Genomic DNA, 26,114 nt, shown 5'->3' with positions numbered 1-26,114 from the left:
TTGTCCTGCAAATGTTTGCATGTTTGGGACCAGGTAAGGTTAGCATAACAAACACGAAGTTATCAGCTAGCTAGCTAGCTAGGTTAGCAAAGTACATCCGTAATTCACATTAACTCTAATATATATTTGGATGTTAACTGTCTCCCGTTCTCCGGTCAAAACACGTAGGAAAAAAACACTCTAGCTTTTCGGGAGCATCATACACGTTAAAACTGTAGGTGTTATACACTGAATGCAGACACTAGTGATGCAGGTGCAAGAGGATTTTATTTTTACTCAGAAATGCTGCAACTGCAACCAAACAGAAAGACAGTCTGTGAATGTTCAATCAGGCTGCTGTAACTGTGACTGTCTTTGATAAGACTGAGCGGACTTCCTTTAACCAATAAACATTGTAAATACAAGAATGAATACTAATACTAAAATAAAGCCTGTTTTCTTCGTTAACTGATGCTTATGGCTAGTACAGACTGAAACCAGCATTATACATCAACTTATATACCAATAATATTACAAGGTCAAGTCAAACATTACTATACGGCCATAAAACTAGCGTGCCGCCATGCTAACATCGCGGTTGAAGCTAGTTTTAGCTGCCTTTCCTTGTACCGCTTAATACACATATAAAACATAAATGTAACAAACAAACGCGAATACCTTTAACATCAATACTTATCGCACTACTTGTGTACTTATCTCACCTGCAACCAAACAGAAAGACAGTCTGTGAATTTTCAATCCCGCTGCTGTAGCTATGACTGTCTTTGATGTGACTGAGCGGACTTCCTCTAACGAAGGTTTACAGCGTCAGTCATTCAGATTACAAGGCTGCTACCGCCACCTATTGGTGACAAGTAGTATAACTAAGCAAACTGCAACTGAAATCAGGTGAGTTTTCTCCTATTTACACAAGTATTAAAAATAATTATAATCAGAAAAATAATGGTGGGGGGCCAAGTTAATAACATAAACTAATCTAAACACAATTCTGGAAACAATCTTAACTCATGAAATGTCCAGGGTGCCACATAGGACGTTCAGAAAATAAACATTTACTTACCAATAAAACTGTACATCAGCGTCTCTACAGTCTGTTAATGCCGAAGAAAGAGCCATAATTACTGTGAACCGAAAACTCATTAAAACTAAAGAACTGACAGAAAAACTGTCGGTGAAAAATTCCTCCTCTTCCGACAAATGTTGAGGAAACAACAGAAAATTTAACACAACTGACTCTAACGATGACTGACTCTCTCCTCCGGTGACTGATCCTCCGGTGACTGACCTCCCGGCTTACTGCGTCAGTTTATCGATCATTGCAGACTAGGCATGTCAATCAAACAGGTACGCCCCCCAAAATAACTGATTTTAAGGCCTAATATCTCATTAATTAGATGATTATTCTCAGATGGACAACCGGAACACTGAATGAGAGGTGTGAATTTAGCCAATGACACAAAATTAGTTTTATTATTAATTGACTGAATATTTTATTAGAGACGTTAGCGTTTATTGAATGGGTGTTTTGGAGCCCGCCCCTATCGGCCATCAGTGGTATTGCACGTAAAGTCACTTCCGCATTGGCTTCCCTTCTCAGCCCCGCAGCCTACGTCCATTTTATTTACAGTATATGGTGTCACCTCAGCACGTGCCTCATACTGAGGTGCAGCACGTGCTGGCGTGCTGAGTCCCCCACCAACATGCTGTTTAACCGAGAGTCTCGTGGACTCACGGCCATCGGTGGGGGCCATGAGCACTTCAAACACACAGCCGTCGGTGGACCGATTGTCACGTAACAAGTCACCAGAATGGCCCTTGGAATTTTGGTCATTATTTGCTCATGATGACGTCACGGATTTCGCTGAACCGAGGTTGTATATAGGACCTCAAACTGGTTATTTATTTGTAGCTGGGGAGCGCAGCTACCGGCATATGGATGGGTGGAAGTCCGCCGGGGGCACCCCGTCCTCCTCCGCCGGCCTTCGGGCCTTGGGGACCGGTGGAGGACGATGGGAACACCCGCCTAGCCAGCCAGATCAGCCGAATCACCACTTAGATAGATGGGGTGGCAGGGTAGATAGGATAGATAGGGGGGTAGATAGGATAGATAGGGGGGTAGATAGGATAGATAGGGGAGTAGATAGGATAGATAGAGGGGTAGATAGGATAGATAGGGGGGTAGATAGGATAGATAGAGGGGTAGATAGGATAGATAGGGGGGTAGATAGGATAGATAGAGGGGTAGATAGGATAGATAGGGGGGTAGATAGGGCTGATAGAGTAGATGGGGGGGTGGATAGGATAGATAGGGCTGATAGGGTAGTTAGAGGGGTAGATAGGGCTGATAGGGTAGTTAGGGTAGATAGGCCACAAACCAAATCATCCTTCTTCTAGCCACAGCTGCCATTGCAGTTCTCAGGTGTCCCATCATTACGTCATGATGACGACACAGACTTTGCTGAAGCCACATTGTAAGAAGCATTAAATATATTGTAGTTTACTTGCTCTTGTAATATGGTTATCATGTAGGCCTACTTATAATAAAAATATATATCAAATAAAACCTTATATGAACAAACACATACATCTGCACGTTACATTGAGTACAGCTGCAGTTCCACTCTGTCATACAGTCTGAGGTCAAACATGCTGAATTAAATGGTATGTGGTGCCCTCATCTGTCCAACTCTCAGCACTGCACCTTAGATTTAATCAAACTGTAATAAATGAAGGGAACAACCTACTGAAAGGCTGGCTGACTGTAGAACCTCCACTATGGAGCGTGTCTGGTATGATTTTTAACAGTAGCAACGCACACAGTATTGTAATCACACAATACGTTGATGGAAGTTTTTCCTGAATTTTTAATTGATGAAGAGACTATTTCTATGTTGGCTTTAACCAACAACAAAAATAATAGAAATGTTTAAATGTTGCTGTCCTTGGACACTGACAATAAAGGATCTAGAGATAGATACTAGAGTTTGTGCTTTTCTAATGTGTCTTATGTACTTACTAATTTTAATAACAATGAAAACACTAATTCACCAAAGTGACCTGTTAGATTCATCATGAGACATCTGGTCGATTTGGAAAAACATACTCAGTACAAGTTAATCACAGTAGGTTTATTTATTAAAAACCTTTTCAATGACAATAACTAAGTTATGAATGAAACTAATGTACATGAGCTGTACTACACTGACAACTGCTTCAAAATCTTAACTGTCAATTCTCAGTTCACACTAAACAGTGTGTAAGGCTAATACATACACCTATGAGGAAACAGCATCACATCTATGAAGAGTCTGGTTTTGCTCCAGGTTGCACTTCTGGTCAGTCAGTTCTAGCTGTTTGATACTGAATAACGTTTTGATGTTAAACTGGTAAATACTGTCACCTGTGAAGGTGGTGACTGTGCTAGAGTTGATCCACAACTTAATTCCAGTGTAATCTTTATAGCTTCTGTTCTTAAAACTGTTATTACTATCATCTATCAACAACAGTAGAAATGAAGTAAAAGGCAAGAAACTGAACCTGTGAACACTGAGGACAGAGAATAACACACTAAATAAATGTCTAAATGGCTGGTTTGTCCTCTCACAAGAGGAAGATGAACTGGAAGTGGTTTTCTTGGCATCATCATCATCATCATCATCACCACCACAGCCCGTTTCAGAACTAAGGAAGTACATGCAGTCTCCTTTGTCCATACATGAGCTCCTCCTTCTGTTGGCAGTGGTCATTCAGTTTTCAGTGTGGACACCTTTGAATGACAGTAAAAGACAAATACTTAAGTTCAGACATGGTAATTCACAGTTAATCACACACATATATCAGCTGTCAGGACAGTCTGCTTCAGTTCAGGACTGTTGTGTATGAATTTACAGTATTAAATGACAAACCCCTACAAGATAATGTTCTTCTATACATTGTGTATAGTACTCAATACAATACGATACCAGCGAGATCAGGAGACAGAAAATACGTTAATGAGATGAACCTGAATGTTTTGCTGCATGTAGGAAAATCATATCAGTGACTGATTTTTTTCTAATAAAATGATGCTGAATTAATTGTTAAACTATATTTCTCCTTGTCCTGCAAATGTTTGCATGTTTGGGACCAGGTAAGGTTAGCATAACAAACACGAAGTTATCAGCTAGCTAGCTAGCTAGGTTAGCAAAGTACATCCGTAATTCACATTAAGTCTAATATATATTTGGATGTTAACTGTCTCCCGTTCTCCGGTCAAAACACGTAGGAAAAAAACACTCTAGCTTTTCGGGAGCATCATACACGTTAAAACTGTAGGTGTTATACACTGAATGCAGACACTAGTGATGCAGGTGCAAGAGGATTTTATTTTTACTCAGAAATGCTGCAACTGTTACACTTAAAAGAACGGCGATCCTCTTGTGTAGCACATTAAAGTTTATTCTGTAGGAACAACAATAAACACACATCAGTCCTCAGCATCTGTGTCTGACGATCTCCCTACTACTGTCTGACGTCACTCCGCTACTGAGCGGCTGAGGTAACTCACAATACTTTACACTTTAAACAGGTCAACAACATTCTAAGTATAAACATGTAATCATGTACTGAACACCTTTTTTAAACCCAAATATTCCTATCTAATGAACTCTCGCTGAACCACAGTATTTATTATTGTCACCGTTTTAAGCGCCACAATGCACGCGAGCCGAATAGCCGCAAGCTAGAGCCGCAATGTTTGTGATCTCCAATAGTGTTAGCCTGTTTGTCATGTGTCACGTTCAGTCCAAGGCTTTTACACACAATATCACTTCTCTATTCCTTTCAGGTTATGATTTCTGAACCGCTTACCTGTAGGAACAACAATAAACACACATCAGTCCTCAGCATCTGTGTCTGACGATCTCCCTACTACTGTCTGACGTCACTCCGCTACTGAGCAGCGTCAGCTACCGAGACCGTGTAGACACAGCGCCCTCTGCTGACCAGGCGTTCCCACCGTGTAAATACAAATTTTCATCAGGAAATGAACGAAAACCATTATCAAAATATCACAAAGTGATTCCAGCCTGCTTTCTAAAGTCCTTCGCTGTTAATAATATAAAAAATAATAATTCCTGAAATTTCTTAAATGGGGGGGGCAAGATATTTTGATCAAGTCCTAATGTCTCTGACACACTTTCAATGTCTCTGGGAACACTTTGTGCCACACAACCAAACAGAAAGACAGTGTGAATGTTCAATCATGTACTAAAATAAAGCCTGTTTTCTTCGTTAACTGATGCTTATGGCTAGTACAGACTGAAACCAGCATTATACATCAACTTATATACCAATAATATTACAAGGTCAAGTCAAACATTACTATACGGCCATAAAACTAGCGTGCCGCCATGCTAACATCGCGGTTGAAGCTAGTTTTAGCTGCCTTTCCTTGTACCGCTTAATACACATATAAAACATAAATGTAACAAACAAACGCGAATACCCTTAACATCAATACTTATCGCACTACTTGTGTACTTATCTCACCTGCAACCAAACAGAAAGACAGTCTGTGAATTTTCAATCCCGCTGCTGTAGCTATGACTGTCTTTGATGTGACTGAGCGGACTTCCTCTAACGAAGGTTTACAGCGTCAGTCATTCAGATTACAAGGCTGCTACCGCCACCTATTGGTGACAAGTAGTATAACTAAGCAAACTGCAACTGAAATCAGGTGAGTTTTCTCCTATTTACACAAGTATTAAAAATAATTATAATCAGAAAAATAATGGTGGGGGGCCAAGTTAATAACATAAACTAATCTAAACACAATTCTGGAAACAATCTTAACTCATGAAATGTCCAGGGTGCCACATAGGACGTTCAGAAAATAAACATTTACTTACCAATAAAACTGTACATCAGCGTCTCTACAGTCTGTTAATGCCGAAGAAAGAGCCATAATTACTGTGAACCGAAAACTCATTAAAACTAAAGAACTGACAGAAAAACTGTCGTTGAAAAATTCCTCCTCTTCCGACAAATGTTGAGGAAACAATTGAAAAAATTTAACACAATTGACTCTAACGATACACATACATCCCAAGCTCTCCTCCGGTGACTGACCTCCCGGCTTACTGCGTCTGCTTATCGATCATTGCAGACTAGGCATGTCAATCAAACAGGTACGCCCCCCAAAATAACTGATTTTAAGGCCTAATATCTCATTAATTAGATGATTATTTTCAGATGGACAACCGGAACACTGAGCGAGAGGTGTGAATTTAGCCAATGACACCGTAATGAGTTTTAATATTGACTGACTGAATATTTCATTAGAAACGTTAGCGTTTATTGAATGGGTGTATTGGAGCCAGAGTTTTGGAGCCCGCCCCTAGTGGCCATCAGTGGTATTGCATGTAAAGTCACTTCCGCATTGGCTTCCCTTCTCAGCCCCGCAGCCTACGAACATTTTTATTTACAGTATATGGTGTCACCTCAGCACGTGCTGGGTCCCTCACCGACAAGCTGTTTAACCGAGAGTCTCGTGGACTCACGGCCATCGGTGGGGGCCATGAGCACTTCAAACACACAGCCGTCGGTGGACCGATTGTCACGTAACAAGTCACCAGAATGGCCCTTGGAATTTTGGTCATTATTTGCTCATGATGACGACACGGATTTCGCTGAACCGAGGTTGTATATAGGACCTCAAACTGGTTATTTATTTGTAGCTGGGGAGCGCAGCTACCGGCATATGGATGGGTGGAAGTCCGCCGGGGGCACCCCGTCCTCCTCCGCCGGCCTTCGGGCCTTGGGGACCGGTGGAGGACGATGGGAACACCCGCCTAGCCAGCCAGATCAGCCGAATCACCACTTAGATAGATGGGGTGGCAGGGTAGATAGGATAGATAGGGGGGTAGATAGGATAGATAGAGGGGTAGATAGGATAGATAGAGGGGTAGATAGGATAGATAGGGGGGTAGATAGGGCTGATAGAGTAGATAGGGGGGGGTGGATAGGATAGATAGGGGGGTAGATAGGGCTGATAGGGTAGATTGGATAGATAGGGCTGATAGGGTAGATTGGATAGATAGGGCTGATAGGGTAGATAAGGTAGATAGGGCTGATAGGGTAGTTAGAGGGGTAGATAGGGCTGATAGGGTAGTTAGGGTAGATAGGCCACAAACCAAATCATCCTTCTTCTAGCAACAGCTGCCATTGCAGTTCTCAGGTGTCCCTTCATTACGTCATGATGACCACAGAAACTTTGCTGAAGCCACATTGTAAGAAGCATTAAATATATTGTAGTTTACTTGCTCTTGTAATATGGTTATCATGTAGGCCTACTTATAATAAAAATATATATCAAATAAAACCTTATATGAACAAACACATACATCTGCACGTTACATTGAGTACAGCTGCAGTTCCACTCTGTCATACAGTCTGAGGTCAAACATGCTGAATTAAATGGTATGTGGTGCCCTCATCTGTCCAACTCTCAGCACTGCACCTTAGATTTAATCAAACTGTAGTAAATGAAGGGAACAACCTACTGAAAGGCTGGCTGACTGTAGAAGCTGAGGAATAAAAAGCTTGTAGAATATGATACAAAGTCTATAGAAATGGACTACAAACACACAAAAAACACAGTTGAGTGAACAAAAGGACAGATATTGTCGTTTTTCATGGTTAGTCATCTGGATTGTTCCTCAGGATCAAAAATAACTTTCAGGGTCTAAATCTTACACTACATGATGCAGGTCACTACATTTTTTACAACATAAACTGGCAAATTTCAATTCACACTTCTGAAGCTCAAATATATTTACTGTGTGTACATTTATTCCTCTCTGTGATGGAAATAATGAGGTTGTCATCTGTTCATTTACAAAACCACTGGTGTTCATTTATTACAAATATTTACATTCAGCATGTTACGTAATATGCCCACAGTCATTAAAAATTGGTATAAACTGGAGTAATCAATACCTTCCAAAACTCAATCAGCTCAATTAATGAAGCATAAAAGAAAAAGAAACAGAAGAGTCCCGGACTCTCTGAGGCAGAACCACATCAAGGCTGTTTCAGTGACTTCAGTGAGAGACCTGCCCCCTTCGCTTCATCCAGCCTGAACCTTTCGCACAGAAACTGGGCTCATTTCAAGCAGATCGCCACCATCTTCATTATCGCCTCCCTGCAGAGTAATTCACATGAATCAGACAGGCTTTGAATAACATTTTGATTCTGAACACTGGTGCAGCCGATTTGGAGAAACATAAATAAAATAACAAACCTCGCGCAGGGGATGTACGACAGGCTGTACCTGGATACAAAACACACCTGTGTCACACACTGACAGAGACGTCAGGCTGAAACAATCAGTGAACATTCAAGAGAAACTGGGACCTACCAGGAAAATGACAAGACTTGCAAGATGCAAAATAACAAAGCAAGTCCAAAGTTCTTCCACTGTAAGAAAGAAACATTGCTGTGAAAGACTGGACTTAAACAATAGTGTATCATTTACTTCATTGTGTACAATCAAATCAGTTGTTAACTGAAGTTAGACAGTGGTAACTGTTGTGCTTGCTCACTCACCCAGAAGGCTGCACAGAGAGTCAACACAAGGCAAGTCTAGAGCAATGAATGAGACACATGTAATCAACAACCTGGACTTACACTGATTGATGGCTGTCCGTCTTCATCATTTATTTACACAATCTTGATAATCTGAATTATAAAAGTTGCTTTATTTGTTTATTTCTATATCTTTTATCTTTAAAAAATAATCCATAATCCATTTTTTTTTTAATCATGAATTGTCTAAATTCTAACTGCAATAACTTTTTTAAGTTTCAGTTTTATGTGTGATTGTGCTTGAGGACATTTCCTGGACAAATAGGAAACAAAAACACAAAGTTCTCAGTTTTCAGTCTAACACTATGTCGTCACATTTTCCTTTACAACAGTAAATGGATCTGTCCAGGTTTGATATTTACAGAGTGGAAAAGCCTTCTCGATGTAAAAAGCAGTAATGGAGTGTGTAAGAGAGTAGAAGGAAAAAAATAAACATGAGCACTTACAATCATGATAGTGGTGGCCAGGGCTCTTGTTTTGTCACACATCCTCTTCAGCTGCTTCAGTGGCCCCATCAGAAACATGGTGCTGTTCAACACAGTCATAGGTTGACAAATGTTTAGAAATGTTTATATTCAACAAGTACGTACCGTCCACACTGATGCTCACTCCTCTTCACATGATCAAGAGCTCATCTTCAAATAAAACACATCGCAATTCCAGCTGCTTTACAGCTGTGGACACTGACCTGCACAGAGCACATATGTTTCCAAAAGTGTAAAAGACGATGAAGAGCATGAGTCCGATCCTGGGGATGAAGAGCATACAAACTCCCTGCAGGACAGAGAAGAAGATAGCTGATTCTTCACCCACATGAACTGCATGTTTTATGTGTAGTAGAGGAAGAAAAATTTCCTAAAAGGCCTCAGTTTTTGAGACACCTCCACTCGAGGTCTCACAGCCAGCATGTTTTTTCATATCTTTGGTGTGTCTGTTTCATGAAATGGATGGTTAGTATAAAATATTTATTCCAAAAGTATTTGGATGCTATTTGGATCCTCCCAAAAAAAATTATGAAATAATGAAAAATGTGGATTCTACACAAGGGGCAGCATCTGGGATTTCACATTCATCTCTAGGAGTAATGGTCACACTGTATGTCCACAGGTAGTTGATTAATGCAGAAATAATAATAAAGCCACAAGTATATGACTATTTTTGGAAAATACATACCCTTAAACATACATTGAATAAAGAAATAAATATAGAAAATATATTTATATATATGCCTATACTTTAAAAAAAATAAGGTCAATAATCACCACAAAATGTAATTAACAGTTATTAGAAGCTGTTATCATCACATACAAACAAGTTGTTTGACTATTGAAACAATGAAAAATACAACTGTGCTCTACTGCTGTAAATGTGTTAAGAGAAGGACACAAAACATGTCTCATCTATAAAAAAACAAAAGGAAAACTGTACTACGTTTGACTGTGAGCTGCAGCTGCAGGACAGGTTAGTGCTGCCAGAGGAATGAACATCACATCCTCCACATTCCTCTGAGCAAGAAGAACCTGTAAGGTCACATCACCTCTCCCTGCCTCTTCTTCCTCTTCGTGTGGAGCACAATCACACCAGCTGTAGATCAACGCAGAAACTAATACAGATTCTTACCAAAATGGTGCAGGCGGCCCCCACCACAAAACAGGCGATGAATCCCTTCAAACGTGTGCCCCAGCCCAGAGTGGAGGCCTCGTTCACGGTCTGCGGTGACAGAGACAGCTCTCAGCTGGGATCACAGTTTGAACAAAGTGGCCTGAAGTCAGAGTTCAGTTTTACCTCTAAGACGGTCCGGTCATCTCTGCGCGACTCTTCTCCACTTAAAACCGATTTTAATTTATCCATTGCTGAGGATCGATCAAACTCGACCGGATCGATGACAGATGTGATCGTTTCCTGGAGCTACAGACAAAAGTAGCCGGTTTCCTCAAATCTGTGCGCGGATGGACAACAACGTCACATGGCAGCTGGGAGTCTGACTGCTTACCTGGCCAGGTGGATGACATCCGTCTAGTCACACCTGGGCGGAGAAGCAGCAGGAGGTCTCACTTTTTTTCCCCAGCCATTTAAAAGAATCGTAAAGCAGAACACGGATATTTAACCAGATTAAAGTGTAAAAAAAAAAAAATCTTATGCACATTGAAATACAGCTTTCTATAGAAACTAGTTCAGTTTTAATATTACAGTTGATCAGTTTTAGCTATTTAGTTGAAATGTGTATATATGTATATATATATATGATACTATGATATTCAGTCATTTTTATGCCACAATACTAAATATTCTTTGGTTTAATTTGTTGTTCTTCTTTGTCTTATCTGATAATCAGCTTGATATATTTGGTTTTTAGACTGTTGCAGTGATAATGATATAATGATAATGTTTTTGTGAGTTGATCAATCAAGAAAAATAACCAGGAGCTTCATAATCAATCATGACAATCATTAGTTACATCCCTAATATGCAACTGTTTCAAGTTTGCAGCGACCAGACTGCTTGTTATAACAAAATACATTTGCAGCAAAGTCAGCTTCAGTGTCCAACCCAGTAGGATCAGACACGGGCCACCCTGTTAAACACTCAGTGATTACTCCTCTTCAACATAGAAGATCTTTGTTGACCCTGCTGCCAGTAGATATAGTATGTATGCTGTCCTGACAAGGGTAAGTCTGAGGGGCAGTTCATCAGCCACAGGATAAAACGACTACCTCCTGCTGGGATGATTATGTGATGCATGAGTGATGATTTGCTTTTAATGTGATATTTTGTGATGTCACTATAGTGACAAAAGGTAAATGACATTTATAGTAGCATGACTTCTATGAATAATCCTATTATAACTATTCAAATGGTAAGAAAGTGTATGATGAGGTTACTATAAACACCATGTTGACTATCACTGACAAACAGTTTGTCCCTACACATAGAGAATAAATTCAGCACAAATGAAGACAGGCTATTTAAAGAATTTTAACAAAATTCTTATTGTTTGGCATTGGGTTTGTTTTACATGTATGAGTCAACTTCCTAACATTATGAAACAAAAAAGCCACATACAAATACCTTCAAGTAATGTCTGCTGTACTAATATTATCTGTTTTCACCACTAGATGGCACTACTGAACACCAACATGTCTGACAAGAAAAGTTGGGCGGGTCAAATGTAAAGCATGCAATCCACAAATCCTTATGAGTTCACTTATACTGTGTGTGCAAATTAATATTAAACAGATATGACAGAATATATGCAAAGTATTAGGCCACAGCAGAATAAATAGCAATGCACAATAAGAGTAAGGCTAAAGGCGGTGTACAGCTGATTAAATAAGGCAGAGGTAGAGATATACAAGTGTTTCTAAAGGAAAGCATCCAGAAACCATGTCTTTGTCCCTTTTTTTGTCTGCATGCCTTGCTTCCTGTCCTATTGCTGCAAACATTACATCCCTGATTTAACTGTGATATATATGAGTCACAATGTGGGTGAACAACAGTCCTCTTCATAAAATCTCATCCTCTGACTCTGCATCCCTCTCTCTGGGCTTCAGGAGTCCCATTTCCATCGGAGGAGTCCTCTTCAATCTGGAGCGAACCACACTACAGAGAAAGCACAACAAATGCCACATTAGAGCTGCTCAACTTTTTAATCCCAGTGTGGATGAATCTGTAAGGCTTCCAGGACAAATACACGAGCTGCAGCTTATAGGCCCTCTGGTATAGAGTAGGTTCTCACCAGCTGACGGTGCAATAGAGCACGCTTACGACGAGCATGGCGAAGGCGAGGTGCCAGGAGTAACACATGGTGATGAACATCATATTGTTGTGATCCTTTAGGTCCCACTCAGGGCCACTGGGAGGGTACAGCACAAAACCGATCTGTGTGCAAAGAGAGGGTAACGTCAGGAGTTAGGACAGACCTCCGCCATGAACTTCTGCTCGTACATCAACACATTCACACATACCTGCCAGAACCAGCTTCCCTGCAGGATAGTGAGGGTGCACCGCAGCAGCTCCAGAATGATGTTGCCTCGGTGGAAGACCTCCAGGCAGGCAACAAGAGCCTCTCCAAAGACGGCATAGAGCAGGAGTTGATGCACATGGACGTCCAGCATACTTCTGCCATGGAGATGGTAGAGGAAGAGAAATCCTGCATAAACAAAGGAAAGATATCATGAGAACATAGATGAGAAAAGTAGAGTAAAATATGTTTTCATCCATTCATCACTTTGTTAGTATGATGCTGACAAACTGTCAAAAAGCATCTTTAATGTATTTTTGTTTTGTTATCCAAAGTTATAACTGTGCATCCATGTGCCTTTTCTGAGTGAGTCTCTTTTGATCTAATAAAATAGATATTAATTATTAATCCTCTATGTCATTAGTAATTCGCCAGTTACCTGAGAGTACGTGGAAATATTAGAGTAGAGTAACTCAACTAACTCAACTAGCAAGCAGAGAAGACAAAACAGATAAAAAGTACTGGATAAATGGTTGAAATTTCTAGCTAAATCAATGAATAATACAGTCAAATAGTTAACTTCAGGTAAAAGTAATGGATTGTTACAATAGTTAGCTAAAAGTAATGGATTGTTACAATAGTTAGCTAAAAGTAATGGTAAAATGGTTAAAATAAATACTTAAATGCAATTAGCTAAATCTTTAGCTAACAGTAATTTAGCTAAAACTCTATCTAAGTAATGGATAAATTGTAACAATTAATTTCTAAAACTAATTCGTATGCAGTTCAAACAATTGATGTCAACACAAAGTAATGGATAAATGATTGAAATAGCTATAGATACCTAATTAATGACTAAACAATTAAGATAGTTTTAACTTCAGCTAAAAGTAATTTAGCTAAAACATTAGCTCAGTAATGGATAAAACGTTTAAATAGTTAGCTAAAAGTAATGGATAAATGGTTAAAATGAATTTCTAAAACTAATGGATATGCAGTTAGCTAAATAAATGACTAAACAGTTAAGATAGTTTTAACTTTAGCTAACAGTAATTTAGCTAAAACTTTAGCTAACAGTAATTTAGCTAAAACTTAAGCTAAGTAATGGATACCAAATTTGATTAGTTAGCTAAAAGTGATGGGTAAATGGTTAAAATTAATTTCTGAAACTAATGCATACACAGCTCATAGTTCATTCAATAGTTAACATTATAGCTAAATGTAATGGATAAATTGTTAAAATGAACAGTAGTAACAGATAAATACTGATGGAGCTATATGTAACGGACAAGTCGTGGCATTAGCTGTAGACAGAAGGACTGGGTCAACAGTTGAAGGCTAAAAGTAATGGATACATAGTTAAAATAAATAGCTAAACATACCCGATAAAGACGTGGAATAAATAGCTAAAGTGAAGTGGATAAGTAATTAAAATATGCTAATGCTAGCTAAATGTAATGGATAAATGATTGAAGTCTAGCTTCTGCTACTAGTAGTACAAATGCAAACTTGACCAAACCAACCAAAACACTGACAGATAAACTGTTTGAAACAATATGAATCGTGTTAAATAGCATACATTTTAAAATTAGTTCAGATGAACAAGTTTGGAACATGACAGGTGGTGTTGAGGAGGGGATACCTGAGTACAATCTAAATAAATACAACATCAAAATGAAGACTGACTGTACCTTCATTAAAGAAAGCGATGGCCAGCATTAACCTATCCAGAGCCAGCGGAGCAGCCTCTGTGGTGTGGATAACCAGAGACACAGTCCCGGCCAGGCCAAAGAAGAGGTACATGGTGGCGTGCTGCCAGTTCATCAGTTGTTCCCAGTGCTTCTCTGCAAAGTCGTACAACTGGAGCCCCGGTCCACCCGCAGCAAACTGCTCTGCCAGCATCCCTGGGGAACACGGCAGAGGAAACACTCAGATCTCCTTTATTAAAGAGTGGATACTGTAAACGCCTCTTTTCTAAATGTTTCCTAAGGGAATATAAAGACCTGCTTACCAACAAAAGAGAAGAAGAGTATGACAGAGCTTTCGATGATCTCCAGGCGGCGCTGTGAGGCTCTGCTGGCCAATCGAGTCGATCCAATGTTCTTGTTCCTGCGGGTGGCGTGCCAGAGGGAGTACTTTCCTGTCCACCAGATCCCAGCCACGAGGAAGAAGCTCCCAGGGAGTGCGTGGCCCTTGAAACTCCCCATGACTCGCCACACCTGGATCATGGGAGGCAACAGATCTGTCAGCAGTCGTTATGGATAAGTGAAGAACTACTGTTGCTTCTGTAACAATCACTTTTTCTTCTTGCACCACAGCAGAAAACAGATTACTTTATTCTCAATATTGCTTCTATATCAAACCAGCAGGTAAAGAATCTTGGTTTCTTCTAAATACAGGTATGAAAACAAACGAGATAATTTCACCTCATATAAAAATTTGGCATATCATTTATACAAAGTGTTCCTCCGGTAGCTTGGGGGTGTACAGTATTTTTAGCTGAAATGAGAGGGGAAATGTGCAGGAGTGCCTGCAATTTAGTTAAACAGCATAATCAGACATAATTAGTGTGTATGTTGGCAGCAGCCCCTCAGCTTACCTTGGTAGAAGTGTGTCTACACAAGGGAAGAAAGCTGTTAAAGCGTCAAGAGGCTTGCATCTTTACCCTTCAACGTGTGAAGCTAAAGAGCAGTTTTTCTATTTATTTCTGCGTTATACCTCTGATCACATGTTTTCCTCAGTAATGATTAGCCATCGTTTCCTCAGCAATTAAAACAGCTCGTGATTGATGTGCACTCCAGGCCGTCTATTCTCTCAAAGGAACAAACGTTTGTCCAAAAAAGGGAGAAACGATCAAAAACAAACAGGCTACCATTTCAGTCGTGGGTTGTGCCCTCTTTGATCCATTGTGTACCTCCTCACGGTGTCATCGTAAATATGAAATGAGTATTAAGAGCTTTATGAACAGGTTCATGAAGCTCTTAATACCCTTAAGAGTGGCTGCAGTTTCCTTTGTGATGGAGATGACAAACAATATTGTGCCCCACAGCAACAAAGTGGAGGACACGCAATACCAACAGATTCTTTCAGATGTTAAACCGAACTCATCTGTGTAACGCAGCCCTTTGCTGGCGCATCCGCAACAGATTGAGGAAAACACTTCAGTCGCCATGGCAATCACTCCATCATGTCACTGGAGTGCTGCTGGAAGAGCGTCGAGTGTCTGGCTGATTTAATCAACCACAACATCTGCGCTGTTTTGTTTCCAGATTCACTAATTCACACACTTCTGCATGTCTGACATTTCAGTAAATAAATAAACAGTTTTATTATATTATTAGTGTTGAAAAGGAACTAAGTGCACTTACTCTAATATTGTAGCCTACTCAAGTATTTGTGTTTTACTTTCGTGCTACACTTCATCTCTGAGGGAAGGTCTGCACTTTTTCCTCCATTTCACTTATTGAACTGCTAGTTACTCCTCAGATAAAGATTTTACAAACAGTTTATAAGGTTTGACGCTCTGTAAAAGATTAAACTACCCAAATACGTGCAGTTAAATTCAGCCACACCTTGACCAACTACAATATTATAGTACAGCATACATGTTAATGCATCACTCACAGGGCCTGTTCTACATGAGCACTTTTACTTTTCATACATAAACTTGCTAATACTTCTCTACTTTACGTAAGTAACATTGCAAATAAAGGGGTTTTACTTGTTATGGAGTATTTCTATAAATGACAGGGCCACTTTTCTTAAGTATATTTAATTACTAGTGATTATACTTAGTCTTTAAAGATTATGAAACCACCAGTCATAGTCATTTATCTTCTTTTCAGTCCTGCATACAGTAATAACAGTGAGATACTTTGTGAAATAATAATAATTTTGTATTTTGGTCTATATTGTTACTGCTCCAAAGGGGATATAAATGGTGAGGCTATTTAGATATTTGACCTCAACTGTTTCAAAGAGGAACTGGACTTTCAAAACCAAAAGGTACAGTACATCTTAAAGAAGTTTAATTCTAAGCGATAAAGTGCCCACTTTGTTTTTTTGCTCCTGAAGAACTGACAGAAGCTGTGAAGTTCATGAATACACACTATAGCCTGCTCAAAACTCATTAAATGCTTTACCACGAGAGGTTTACCATCTGAAATTAGATTAGATCAGCATAAAGATGAGTTTGAACTGCAGACTTCATCATAAAACCTTACTTTATACACACTTTTATGATTTTCTATATATAAGACAGTAAAGACAATAAGTTTCTTTGGGTAAGTTTAAGTAGAACAGTAGCCTTTAGGTCCTTCATAAAAAAAAATGGGGGGTCTTACCCAAGTGTGTTTGTTTCTGGAGATGAAAAGTTGCTGGAAGTATGTTCAACCAGGGAAATCAAAGCATCCTTATTGTCTCTTCATATAAATCATTTTCCTGCAGCAAATATAAAAGTTTTCTCCTCCGTTCTTCAGATAAACATGAAGTAAACATCAGCTTTCTCGCCTGAGACCCGTCGCCTCCAGACCAGACTCGTTTCACAACCTCTTTTTTTTTTTTCTCCTATTTTTCCGACTCTAAAACAGTTCAGGCTTTTTTCTCTCCGGGAAACCATTATCCCATTGGATGACTGCGGAGAGCCGACGTCATCAGTCCGTGCTGCAATTGGCTGAAGTCCACGTCACTCTCAGGTGTCCACGTGTGCACTTTCACTCCGCCCGCTCGCGCTCGTGCTCGCCTCGGTTTCCTCCCTGCGCGGAGGAAACCGCTACTCTCCATCCAGCGAGGGCATGCCGAGCCGGGACACGACCTCCAGCACGTACACCGCCGCCGGAGGTTCGGTCCCCCGGCTGTTTCTTTCACACCGGACCGAGACAATCTGTGTCACAGTGATGGAAGTGAGGAGAGGCGCGTGCAATGTTGTAGTGAACTGTGACAATGACTGTGAAGCACAACACCTCCCTCAGACAATTATGGACTAAAATAGAGTTCTCAATTTGTTTTTTTAATTATTTGGATCTTTTCATGTAGCCTATTCAGGTCACTGTTTATTTAAAGTTCTTGTGGGGAACTTATACATCTATATTTAAAACTCCACACTGCAGGCTTGTAATGCTGAGGCTTAGATGGGAAGATTGATATTCTTCTCATATTTGTTTTGTAAATGTGAAGTTACAGCCAGTAGATGCTTAGCTTTGCTTAGCTTTGCTTAGCATAAAGATTGGAAACAGGGGAAACAGCTAGTTCGCCTCATAGTATAGCCAAAGCCAAAAATACTGATATCAGCATGACACATCCACCATATCCAGGTTTTAACTGGAAACTTCTTCCCAGGTTATTAAAAGCCCCAAAAATATAGATACATACTCACAGTATCTGCTTTATGATTAAGTCCATGTTGAAAATTTACATGTAAATTCAGAAACAGAACAGGAAGTATTAAACACCTCGACCATTTACAAAAGACACAACAGCATCACTTTGAGTTTTTACTTACTGACACCTAAATGGAATGGAGTTATTGCCATTGTTATTATGGGATTTAAATACCTTTGAATATTGTTACTACGGCTGCAGTGATCAGAACAGTGAAAGCGTGATTAAATGCAGTAACTACTGTGAACCAAACCACATTTAGCAAGGGTGTGTCACATCAGCATGTCTTTATTTTAAGAATACAAGACCACAACAGTCAGAGAAGGACAGTGAACACAGCAGCTGAGGACTGATGCTCCCTCTGGTTTCCTCTGTGTTGATCGTAGAGTCACTTCAGCCGTTAAAGTCTTGGCAATGTGAATCTGCTTTACACAGGGATTTTCTTTATTTTGGGGTCTGAGTAAAAATGTTTTCAAATGTAGGACAAACAGCAAAATGTTTAATAGGTCACACGTGAAAGACAGTCCAAAAACCCAAATGTGTGACTCACAGAGAGGGCAGCAAGTGTAGCTTAAATAGACTTATAATCATGTCCCTTTGAGAAAAGTGAAAAATAAATTACATTTATACTAAAGCTAATCCTAATAAACTTTATCTGCAGAGTGCAACAGATTCATTCTGGCTGGACAGAAATACAAACCAGATCACAGCAGGATTCACTGGTTAGTGACTGAATTAACCACAGCTAGTATGAGTCAAATAAATTAAAAGTAATGTAGTATTCAACATGCTATACATTGAAAGACAATTCTTTATATTTTTAAAGTTAGTTATACATTTATATACAGTGTTATGTACAGACTCTTTGGACCCCACGGTATACGCAGTCCAGATTTGCTGGACATGTATCAGACGCTGTAATCTCTCATTTGGCAGACATGCAACACAGCAGAGACGCTCGGACGCCCGACAGAGTAGAGACGACAGTCGACTAGACCTCACATGCAAAACGCTTCACATGCAAAACAACAGCAGAGGTAAGGCAGGAAGATGGAGCAGATTGAAAACTGGGCATGACTATAGGCTCACAGTCTGAGGAGGAGGCGTTCACTTTTATAACTTACAGGCATGAGACATGAAGCTTCACTCACTCACGTCCACATTAGCAAAGCTTAGTCATCATGAAGCTGTGATTATTATTATTATTATTATTTCTGACTAATCCCTTTGTTTTGTCGTCAACAAAGACCAAGTCTACTTTTAATAAAAAAACACACTCGCCACAATTAGTTTGCATATACAAACACTCACATGCTGTTGACACTCTGACGTTCAACATCAACTCTGTTGAGGTGGAAAACAAAGTTTCAGTTATGTGAGTAATAAAGGAATAGTTATTTACTTTCTTGCTGAGAATTGGACGAGATGACTGACACCACTCTCATGTCTGTAAGCTAAATACAGTATGTACCTGGAGCCAGCAGCTGGTTAGCTTAGCTTAGCATAAAGACTGGAAACAGGCAGAAATTGCTAGCTTGGTGCTAACATCTCATTTGTTAAAACTGTGCAAAAGGGGTTGGGTGCTGGACTATTTCTTTGAGTATTTCCCAAAATGTCAAACTACTACTTTAAGGTAAATGACACGTGCAAAAATGTTTTTTTGGACAATTATATGATTTATAAATAAACAGTGTGAGTGTGTTTGCCCAGCATCCTTCCTGGACAGAAGATTAAATTAAATTAAAGTTTCCTCCTCAAGTGAAATCTCGATGAAACCCTCCCAGAGTTCAGGCAGAAGGATGGAGGTGTGGTGAAGGTCTTGGGGTCAGTGGGTCACATGGGCATGCAGGACCGAGTGCAGGTGCAGGGCCGAGGTTACGGGACTTTGGTGCGGGACGATGAACAGTAGAGAGGCTGCAATATGGACACATGGACACGACATGTGGGACACATCTGTTTCTTCCACAGCCACTGCTCCATGCACTGAAACACATTTTTAAAAGACATTATTACATCTATTCAGTCTCATTTTTTTCACTCGGGCTGAATGTTTCTGATTTCTGCAGGTATTGATTTCCCTCACTGAGTCCAGGAAGTCATTTCTAACTCGCTGACCTACAGTGAGCATCTGCACGACAGGATCAACACTGACCCGACCCCGGGCTGCGAGGACACTGCTGTCACATGTTTTACTCTATAGTCGAAGGAATGGACTCTTAAAAGGTTCCTCAGTTATGAAGCAGGTAAAATCCACTGAGGATACATTTAAAGTTGAGAATTTATTTCCTTGGTTATTTATCGACTTTCTGTCACAACACAGAAAACAAACATCAAAACTATTTAGACACAAAAATACACATCATTTTGGAGTTCATTAAAACAACTTCCAGGCAGTCACATACATCGTCCTGCAAATCCTCCATCTCTACAGTGAACAGTATATAAAGTCCAGTTCACAACAGCTGAGACATATTAATTAAATCTGCTAATTAAATCTAGTGTATATGCCTTTTTTTCACTCTTCACACTATTGAAATTATATTGTGGTTCTGCTAAATTGAAAATATTCTCATTGCGTGATATTTTAAACCACGTGATGAATGTAACCAGGAAGATATTTACATACATGAGCTACTTATGAAGTCATTTATAAAAGTGGTAATATATAGAGGCACATTCTCTGCCAGTGTTAAAGTAAAATATATTTTGTAATACGTCAGCAGGTGAGTGGAAGTCAATTCAAGCAGGAAACTTCAAGTGCAGATAATTCCATCTTCTACATTAGTTTTGCCTAATAGAAATATTTTATAACCCCAAATATCCAAGGCTTTTTTCAGACATTTTAAGTGCTTTTATTAACAAATTCTGACTGACGAATCCTCCAATGTTTGACTTTTGACACGTGGCGATGAAACCACAGTTGACACATCAACAGGGCCGCCAGGGCAGGTTCACAGGATCAGGTCAGGCACAGTCAAGGCCCTGAGACAAATCCTCCATCTTCTCTTCCCACAGTGAGTCGCCTCCTTCCACAGAGTGATATCAGCGATGTCTGCGCAGGGAAAGTTGACGCCGGGGTGTGTGCTGCTCCCTCTCCATACAGATCGGCCCGTCCACCGACTTCCTCCTCTCGTCCGAGAGTCTCCTCACCTGAGAATCCACCACTTCGCTGCCGCTGCGGGGCCGACACTGCTCTAACTTCCGAGCCGCCTTCAGCGCCCACCAGACAGAGACATCGCAATCAGTAAGTGTCAAGGAGTAATCTGTTAGTGTGCTCCACGCTTCCACAGAGACGTGTGCAACCCTCATACCACTTCACATCATGCATGTCCGGGAGCGAGCGGCCTTCATGCACCGCGGGTATCTGATGTATGACATGCTGGGACTGGAGTGAAGAAGTGACTACTCCTTTGCAAAAGGGGAAAGTGTGAGCAGTGGAAACACAGAGCAGGGGGAGGCACGGAGATGTTTTACCTCTTTGTGGAAACGGTGTGTGCAGTGCAGCTCTTGAACTCCTCCACTCTTACGCATGTCCTCATGACAGATCAGGCACAACTTGTCGTTATTGTTCTGAAAAAGAAAGAGTTGATTTTCCACTCATCCCCCTGACCAAAACGACATATAGCATGACAGTTCACTGTAAAACATTTGCGTATTTACTCTACAAAAGTCTAATGGTCTGAACTTGATGGTTAAGTGCAAATGCACAACTTTCCTTTTTGGATTTGATTCACATTTAGCCACAAATTCCTCTCTGCAGATCCTCTCTATGTTCTGAATAATGGATAATCTAATAACACACACTGTATGTCACAGTAAAAACAGAAGATATACTGTAAAGATACTGTAGAGTTCAAGTTACAAGTTGCAAAGATTGAAAATAAAAGTGATAATTACAGTATATGAGACACAGGGATCTAGACATGTCCATCAAATGTGAAATATGTGAACAGCTTCTGGGAAATACCGTGCAGTTTAAACCTGTCAACACATTAAGGTAATACACCTTTTGATTCTCTCTTAGAGCTGCTTAATCTTTAAGAGCTTAGAAAGGCAGAGTGCGCCGAACCTGATCGGACCCGCAGTTAACTGGATAATCTGCAACAATCTGAATTGACTTTAGGCTGCTGCCGCTCACCAGAGATATGGTCCTCTTATCACGAACACAGAGTCTCTTCTCGAATGACTCCGTGAGCTCTGGGATGGTGGTGATGCGGTTCTCGGGGATGGACGACTTTGAGCGGCTGTTGTCGTCGGAGGAGGCGCGGCGAGCCCTCTGGTGGGGTCTGACCTCCCCCTTCTCCTCTCTGGTCTTGAGGTGGCTGGGTGAGGGTGCCATCGTCGCCGCGTGGAGCTTGTTCAGCTTCATGGCGTCTAATTGTGACTGTGGATCAAACAGAGAGGGTTAAAAAAAAAAAAACTGATTCAGACGCAGCTAAAAGTAAAACAACCTTGTCGTGTTTCCATGTTTCCTGTAAATGCACATTAATCCAGACAGATGACTCTGCTGAGCCTTTGTCTGTGAATGGGGTTAATCACGCAATCACTAATACCCTTGAGTAACATGTTAGTAAAGTAACCACCTAATTATAGTTTACCTTTCCACTCAGGCCAGTCAGTTCATTAATTATTTACACAACAGCAGTAATCTGATTATTACACCTATATGTTACAACACAGGTACGCAGAGGGCGAAGCTCATTGATCTGTTCTGCTCATTGATCATTTACTGCTGAACCACTGACTCCAGAGGCGTCACTGTGGATGCCTGTGTCCTCTGCGTGACTTGACAGGAGCAGCTTTAAGACCAGCATTAGTTATGTTCTGTTGGTTTTTACATGAAAACCAGTCGTTTGCACTTTGATTATTCCACAGCACATTTACACGTCCATCTGCAGGTCGTCCTCTGGATCACATGCTGAGGTGGTTCTGTGTCTTTTACATTGAAAAGAGGAAGTCGCAGCCGTCAGTGTTTTGTTTGACGCCATGTAGAGGCCGATCTATACAAGCACGTGTTGTTACGTCTCTTCACAGCTGCTTTTGTTTCACGTTGCTCCCGTTTAACACAGAGGATTTTCTTTGGTTCCCCAACAATAAAACTCAAACCTAAAAAAAAACAAAAAAAAAAAACAAAAGGCAGCAAAGTGCAACTCTAATCATATACAAATATGTCATCAGCACGACCAATTAAATCAAATCTATGCAAGGAAATCTGTCTCATACAGTTGCATCATGAGCCTTGATCATGCAGACGAAGCAGACGGGCTAAACGTTTGTATTTTGGTAAACATCCATCTCACTAAATTGTCCACGAGCACAGACACAAGTATCCTGCTGTGTAGCTGCCACTGACCTCTGACCTCTGACCTTCCTGTGGCAGGAATATCTGTCTCCAAAACCTACACATATACGTCGGCGCAGAAACAGAACAAAGCCCAGACGGCGTTCATTTGAAACCTTCCTATCAATCACATGAGGCGGTGAACGCGACAAGTCAGCGTAAGCATTTGCACATTACACAGAGCTCTGAAGACAAAGTGGTGAGCGAGGAGAACGGCTCTTTTTGTAGGTTTCTGTTTCAGACATTTTGCATGTTACAAATTAACAGCACAAGAAGTTTAATACACTCATGTTTGCACAAAGATATTATCAATAATTATCAGTTATTGACAAGATTCCTATTTGTACGTGTGTGTGTGTGTGTGTGTGTGTGTGTGTGTGTGTGACAGACATTTTTGATGTGAAACTGGTGGAGGCAACTCTCAGGTCAGGACGTCCTATTACTGAACACTATAACAGACCTACATGGCCTGCGTGGTGCTCATACCAGCGTCTGCAGAGTAGATACGTGCATGCATGAAATATACTGTAAATAAAATCAGGCTTTCTTTATGCTTAGTCTTTGAGTGTACTGCACTTACCTTTGATTGATCAGAGGTACATGCTGCATTTTTGTGTTGATTTAAAAAACACTACATGCTGCGTTCAGACGTGACAAACAGTAGAAATTGAAACCACATGAAATTACAAGTGCGTGGCTGCTGTTTAAATACATATTCAACAAATTCATATGCATGCACCATTAATCGCTGGGGGTCCTTACCACAGTCGGGAGTGATGCTCTTCGATCAGCTCGTGCTGTTGCGGGTCTTCTGAAGCTGCGTTTTCTCTCTCTGGAGTTTCCACCTTCTGCTCCGTGACCCCAGTAACTACTCATCCACTTTGTGAAGTTTCCATCATCATCCTCGTCATTGTCCATCATAATCGCAGGCAGGAGCCTCAGAGACATGATGGAGCTGTGCGGTGCAGCAGGTCCTGGGACAACAGATGACAGTGTGATCCCAGCTGAGTGCTACGCAGAGTAAAGACAACGCTCAGCTGACCTACTAAGCTCCTAACTGACTGGCTGCTCTACTACTCCACACCGTCCCACAAGGCAAAGGTACCTTACTTCAATTAGATCCCTCTGGTGCCTCAAGCACTGTGGCTGTAGTTTGTTATTCTTGGATGATCCAAAAATAAACCGCAGAGCTTTTGCTCAACTCCTTAAATAAGCGAATCCTCTATAATCTATTTAGCGTCGCAGGGAGAAAGTAAAAATGAGGTGATGGGAATAAACAGGGAGGCGGGGAGGAATGGCTAGTGTTTTGGCACTGGGTGGGTGATGTGACCACTGCTTTTAATCTTTCCATTACAGTCATGGGCCCGGGGGTAGACAACTGAAACTCCAATTTCCCATTACTTTCCACTCGCTGAGTACATCAAACCTGTCAATAATTATGGAGTGCAGGCATCTCTGTGCGCTGTGAGCCTGGGGCTTGTGTAATACAGGGCAGAGAGGGAGCATATATTTTCATAATACACTGGGCACCACTGAATCATATTCTCTGTTTCCTTGTTTTTGTTTTTGTTTTTGTTTTTGTATATGTAAAGTATTCTTTTTACACTTGTTTACAATACAAGTTAAGCAGCTAGAAAAGCAACAGTTGCACAAACTTGTACAAAAACAATCATAAGCACATTTTATAATTGACTTGTACTGGATCATAATGTCAAATCTTCTTTATTATAACATGTTTTTAATTCTACAACTTAAATGAATTAGAGGGAGAACATATTATTATAACAAATATAAATAATGCAAGATGTTATAGAGTCATAATGGAGTCTCTAGGTGTTTGTTACAGGTCAAGAAACTGACTGACTGAAAGATAGGTTGTACTGAACATTTATTTAACTACTCTAACACCCAGTTTTCATGAATTATAACATTGGAATGATGCATAAACTACTAAAGTAAACATTAGATAAGTAACTGCACACGAGCAATAAGAGCTTGAGGGAGTTGAAATTCTGAAGCTGATGTTTATGCTTGAACATGAACGCAACCTCCCTTCACACATTCACGAGCTGAAAGGATCAAAATGCTGCTGATTATCTCAGAGTCCTGAGTCTCAAAGAGGAAGACTAATCGAGTCGGACTCTGTTATGAGACATTCACGCTGCTTTGTCATGTAACAAGATTACTGTAATCTGTTGTTTTTCCAAATACAGGAGCCAATTAAGATCACACCTGAACACAAGTGACCACAAATAATGATATAAATAAATTAATAAAAAAAAAAAAAAAAAATATATATATATATATATATATATATATTATATATATATATATATATATATATACAGTGGTTACAGTGGTTGTATATTATAATAACAAGAACACAATGCAGTGTGAATGGAGACAAGCAATACTTACACTGTGTTTTAAATCTGGTTGGAGGGGTGGAGGGTGAATGAAGAGATTGTGATCCAACTCCCTTCATTTACTGACTCATTTTACTTTCTAATGGGTGTGTGTGTGTGTGTGTGTGTGTGTGTGTGTGTGTGTGTGTGTGTGCATGTGCCAAAATTTATTTTATAAATACTGGATTTTATAAACAGTGTGTAAGAAAATACATCAAAGTATTAAAAAAAAAACTACTTTCTGCACCCAGACCTGTTAACAAGAGAACAAAAAAACAACAACAAACTGTACACATTCAAATGTACCTGGATGAGCCTCTGAGCTGAACGTGATTAAATGCATTTAATTATTTCAGGTGGTGTGTAAAGATTTATGCTTTCAAAGTACCTGCTCTCTCCGTCC

General features: G+C 40.2%; 3 protein-coding genes across 5 annotated transcripts; all 3 read right to left on the bottom strand.

Moving 5' to 3' along the window:
- Window positions 1-3,107: 3,107 nt before the first annotated feature.
- sft2d2a (SFT2 domain containing 2a) lies at window positions 3,108-10,621 on the bottom strand. 3 transcript variants are annotated; one of them, XR_008828076.1, is made up of 9 exons: window positions 10,411-10,620; window positions 10,246-10,335; window positions 9,314-9,399; window positions 9,072-9,153; window positions 8,587-8,622; window positions 8,399-8,457; window positions 8,282-8,311; window positions 7,978-8,182; window positions 3,108-3,766 (listed from the first exon to the last, which is right to left on the bottom strand). XR_008828076.1 is itself a non-coding variant. In XM_056378890.1 (8 exons), the coding sequence occupies exons 1-8, from the start codon at window positions 10,474-10,476 to the stop codon at window positions 8,143-8,145; spliced, it is 489 nt and encodes a 162-aa protein (XP_056234865.1). In that variant the 5' UTR covers window positions 10,477-10,620; the 3' UTR covers window positions 7,869-8,142. The 3 variants fall into 3 exon arrangements, 2 of the variants coding, with proteins under 2 accessions (XP_056234865.1, XP_056234863.1); XM_056378890.1 differs by lacking the exon at window positions 3,108-3,766 and having other exon boundaries at window positions 7,869-8,182; XM_056378888.1 differs by lacking the exons at window positions 3,108-3,766; window positions 10,246-10,335 and having other exon boundaries at window positions 7,869-8,182; window positions 10,411-10,621.
- A 967-nt stretch (window positions 10,622-11,588) lies between these two features.
- tmem45a (transmembrane protein 45a) lies at window positions 11,589-17,161 on the bottom strand. The gene is made up of 6 exons (XM_056377648.1): window positions 16,930-17,161; window positions 14,598-14,805; window positions 14,278-14,490; window positions 12,591-12,775; window positions 12,362-12,504; window positions 11,589-12,225 (listed from the first exon to the last, which is right to left on the bottom strand). The coding sequence occupies exons 2-6, from the start codon at window positions 14,791-14,793 to the stop codon at window positions 12,129-12,131; spliced, it is 834 nt and encodes a 277-aa protein (XP_056233623.1). The 5' UTR covers window positions 14,794-14,805; window positions 16,930-17,161; the 3' UTR covers window positions 11,589-12,128.
- A 1,080-nt stretch (window positions 17,162-18,241) lies between these two features.
- On the bottom strand, window positions 18,242-24,488 carry lnp1 (leukemia NUP98 fusion partner 1). Its single transcript, XM_056379023.1, has 4 exons — window positions 24,069-24,488; window positions 22,104-22,349; window positions 21,440-21,535; window positions 18,242-19,948 (listed from the first exon to the last, which is right to left on the bottom strand). The coding sequence occupies exons 1-4, from the start codon at window positions 24,252-24,254 to the stop codon at window positions 19,841-19,843; spliced, it is 636 nt and encodes a 211-aa protein (XP_056234998.1). The 5' UTR covers window positions 24,255-24,488; the 3' UTR covers window positions 18,242-19,840.
- Window positions 24,489-26,114: the final 1,626 nt, after the last annotated feature.

This window comes from Seriola aureovittata, chromosome 6 (genome assembly GCF_021018895.1).
Source record: "Seriola aureovittata isolate HTS-2021-v1 ecotype China chromosome 6, ASM2101889v1, whole genome shotgun sequence".
NCBI lineage: Eukaryota > Metazoa > Chordata > Actinopteri > Carangiformes > Carangidae > Seriola > Seriola aureovittata.
Note: the sequence above shows the minus strand (reverse complement) of the source record. Positions and strands in the feature narration are given on the sequence as shown.